Source organism: Anarrhichthys ocellatus, unplaced genomic scaffold (assembly GCF_004355925.1).
Source record: "Anarrhichthys ocellatus isolate YVR2014 unplaced genomic scaffold, GSC_Weel_1.0 scaffold10, whole genome shotgun sequence".
NCBI classification, from domain to species: domain Eukaryota; kingdom Metazoa; phylum Chordata; class Actinopteri; order Perciformes; family Anarhichadidae; genus Anarrhichthys; species Anarrhichthys ocellatus.
The window spans coordinates 2203787-2206580 of NW_022280040.1; the positions used below are offsets into that span (position 1 = coordinate 2203787).

The 2794-nt window shown below is 45.4% G+C and overlaps 1 protein-coding gene across 1 annotated transcript in view; it reads right to left on the reverse strand.

Annotated features, from left to right (window-relative positions):
* The window catches only part of ppp1r16a (protein phosphatase 1, regulatory subunit 16A), a 7132-nt gene extending 4406 nt beyond the window's left edge, over positions 1-2726 (reverse strand). Inside the window, exons 1-3 of the mRNA XM_031850201.1 lie at positions 2005-2726; positions 1605-1675; positions 388-533 (exon numbers count right to left, since the gene is read on the reverse strand). Coding sequence (XP_031706061.1) covers positions 388-533; positions 1605-1675; positions 2005-2251 — 464 coding nt within the window. The 5' untranslated portion in view covers positions 2252-2726. The remainder of the gene's footprint in view (positions 1-387; positions 534-1604; positions 1676-2004) is intronic.
* Between the last annotated feature and the right edge of the window lie 68 nt (positions 2727-2794).

Sequence of the window (2794 nt, forward strand, 5' to 3'; positions counted from 1 at the left end):
ACACACACACACACACACACACACACACACACACACACACACACACAAAAACAATTCAGAGTGCCAAACTGTGACACACCTTGATGTACTCAGCCACTCAGGAATATTCATAAACTTGCAAAGTGTTTTGTGAGTCAGGCTGCAGCCATATTTGCATTGTTTATGTAAAGTAGTCTCTCGCTAAGAAGGCCCTCAGTTGGGTTTGGTCCAGAAAAAAAAAATATCCATTCTGCATTCAAGCAGAATTTACATTTTATAAAGCAACATTTATAACTCATATAACTCAAATACATCAGCACATTGATTTCTAGGATTTTGTCTTTATGTCATGAAAGCAGGAAAACGTTCTCAGGTATGAAGGACGTGTGAATTCATGGGAAAACTCACGCCTGAATCAGGAGCTGCACCAATCCAGTGTGTCCACAGGTGGCAGCAGCGTGCAGCGGTGTCCACAGCTCACTGTCGCAGGCATTCACACAGCCACCAGCGTCCAGCAGGCACTGCACCATCTCCACAAAATCATCTATGCAGCACTGAGAAGAGGGAGAAGATGTAGAAATGTATGAAAATGTATACACGTATGAATGTAAAGGGAAGCACAGACCGCACAAAACAGGCACAGACAATGACAGAAAACTTGTACTATAGGCAAACAAGCATTAAGAGAAATGGATTAATCCATGCATATTTATTTATGGCAGCTAATACACTGGTTTGAGTAATATAAGAATTTGCATACATGGCCCAGCCCTCTGCTGTGTAAACACCAAGTTTTCCAACAGGAAGAGCAGGCTCAACTGCTTTTAAAAAGAGCTCTCTGTGCTCACAAATACCCCTCTCATGAATTCATAGTAGTTAATTCATAAAGAGACATAAACGACACATAGAGCAAAACCAGAAGGGAGAGAAAGTGCCCATCGGAATTGTAAAGATGTCTGTGTCGCTCGCTTTAGATTTGTGTGTTTCAAGGTCCCGGGAAACAAAACACAGGAATGTTGTTACGATGGTTTCTCCTAAATCAGACTGTTAATGTTCAGGAAAGGAATGTAAGCCTGAAGCACGCTGGCCCTCACTTATCAAAACGCCGACCCGTGGAACTAAAATAGTGGGAACGAATCAGTGTGTTCATGTAAACCGACTTAAGATAAGTTACGGTTCAGACAAAATAAAGGCAAACAGTACTTAGTGAGCACAGAGCTGTGACCGCACACAACATCAACACACACACGCTGCTCAAAAGGTGACCTGCCTCGCTAAGGTCACATAGTGTTGGTGTAAAACTGTGTAGGTAACCTCATCCCATCTATTGCAAGGCTGTGAGTGTGTGTGTGAGCTGCTGTGGGAGTGGGTACCTGCGTATGCTTAACAGGCAGGCACTTAAATCCCTAAATGCTGGCACAGGTGTGTTTACAGTAAACAGTGAGGTGCTAGACGACTATAAAGGAATAATTAGGTGGGGCACACAAGTAACATATTTATCCCCTTGTCAACATACCACTGGCTTAGTCGTGCGTTCTAGTGACCACAATTGGCAGTGAATGCGGGTGGGAGGCCAGTGAGGGATCTTGTCCTAGGTGTCTGTGTGTGTGTGTGTGTGTCTGTACCTGATGTAGGGCTGTCAGTCCATCCTCGTTGACCAGATCTGGGCTGACACCACTGTTAAGAAGCTCCCTCACTAGAAGGAGAAGAAAAAAAAGACAGACCATTATAACTAACCACCTGGGCAGAGTGCTATCAACATTAGAACACTTTGCACACATCTCTCTGCCCTAAATAGATACAAGAAATGACACGGCGTGCATGCCATGTTGTTTATGGAGCACCATGCCATTGGCTTCATATCAGGAAAGGCCAACAGCAACACAACACAAATGAGCCAAATACAGAGGTCATAGTAGTTTACAGGATTTTGATTGGTCTGGGCAGTATGGTCGAGTATATAATCGTCTGGCATCACTTCTAAATGGCTTGTATCGGTGAGTGGGTGTGTGTGGTTCTACCTACCCTCCTCCAGGTCATTGCGTGCAGTTGCATCTAGCAGTGTGATGGACTTGGGGAAAGTAACTTTGGTGGTGCGCGCCTTCTTCTTGTCCGCTTTGGCCCTTGACCCTCGCGTTGAATCCTTCTCCATCTGCGCCCATCCCTTCAGCTGCTGAGTGCGCCGCTTCTGGGCGTGCTTCAGGCGTTCGGTGGCACCCAAACGCCCGACCGTGGCCATCTCAGCCAGCAGCTCGCCGTGCTCTGCTGCCATGCCACCACAACACTATGAAGGAAGATCGCGATGGCTTCGCTTCTCTCTCCTCGTTTGTTTCTCTTAATTAAATATAAAAGTTTCAGGTAACTCCCTTGTGTCCCTTAAAGAGACCCTTCTGTGAGGCCAAACAGGCCTACGTTAGGGCCTGTGGGAGAGCACAAACAGATACTGCAGTGTTTCTGTAAATATATGAAGAAACAAAAAACTCAAGCAAGCTGCAAAAATATCCAAAATACGATGAAACAAAACAACTTATATTGTGCAATCACGTGACGGATATCTCCATGATTTCAGATGCAACCGACACATAGAATTGTTGCAATGTCTCTTTCCCATCTTTCAGATGATGAAACTCTTATCGTGCCGGGAAAGGGAGGGAAGAAGATGTCCAAAATAGGATTATCCAAGCTGTGGATTGTAGCCAACTGTCAGTCCTCCCATCCATATCAACTGTTGGTAACTCGGCCAATGATCCATCAAGCGGGGGGGGAGAGAAGAGAGAGAGAGAGAGAGAGAGAGAGAGAGAGAGAGAGAGAGAGA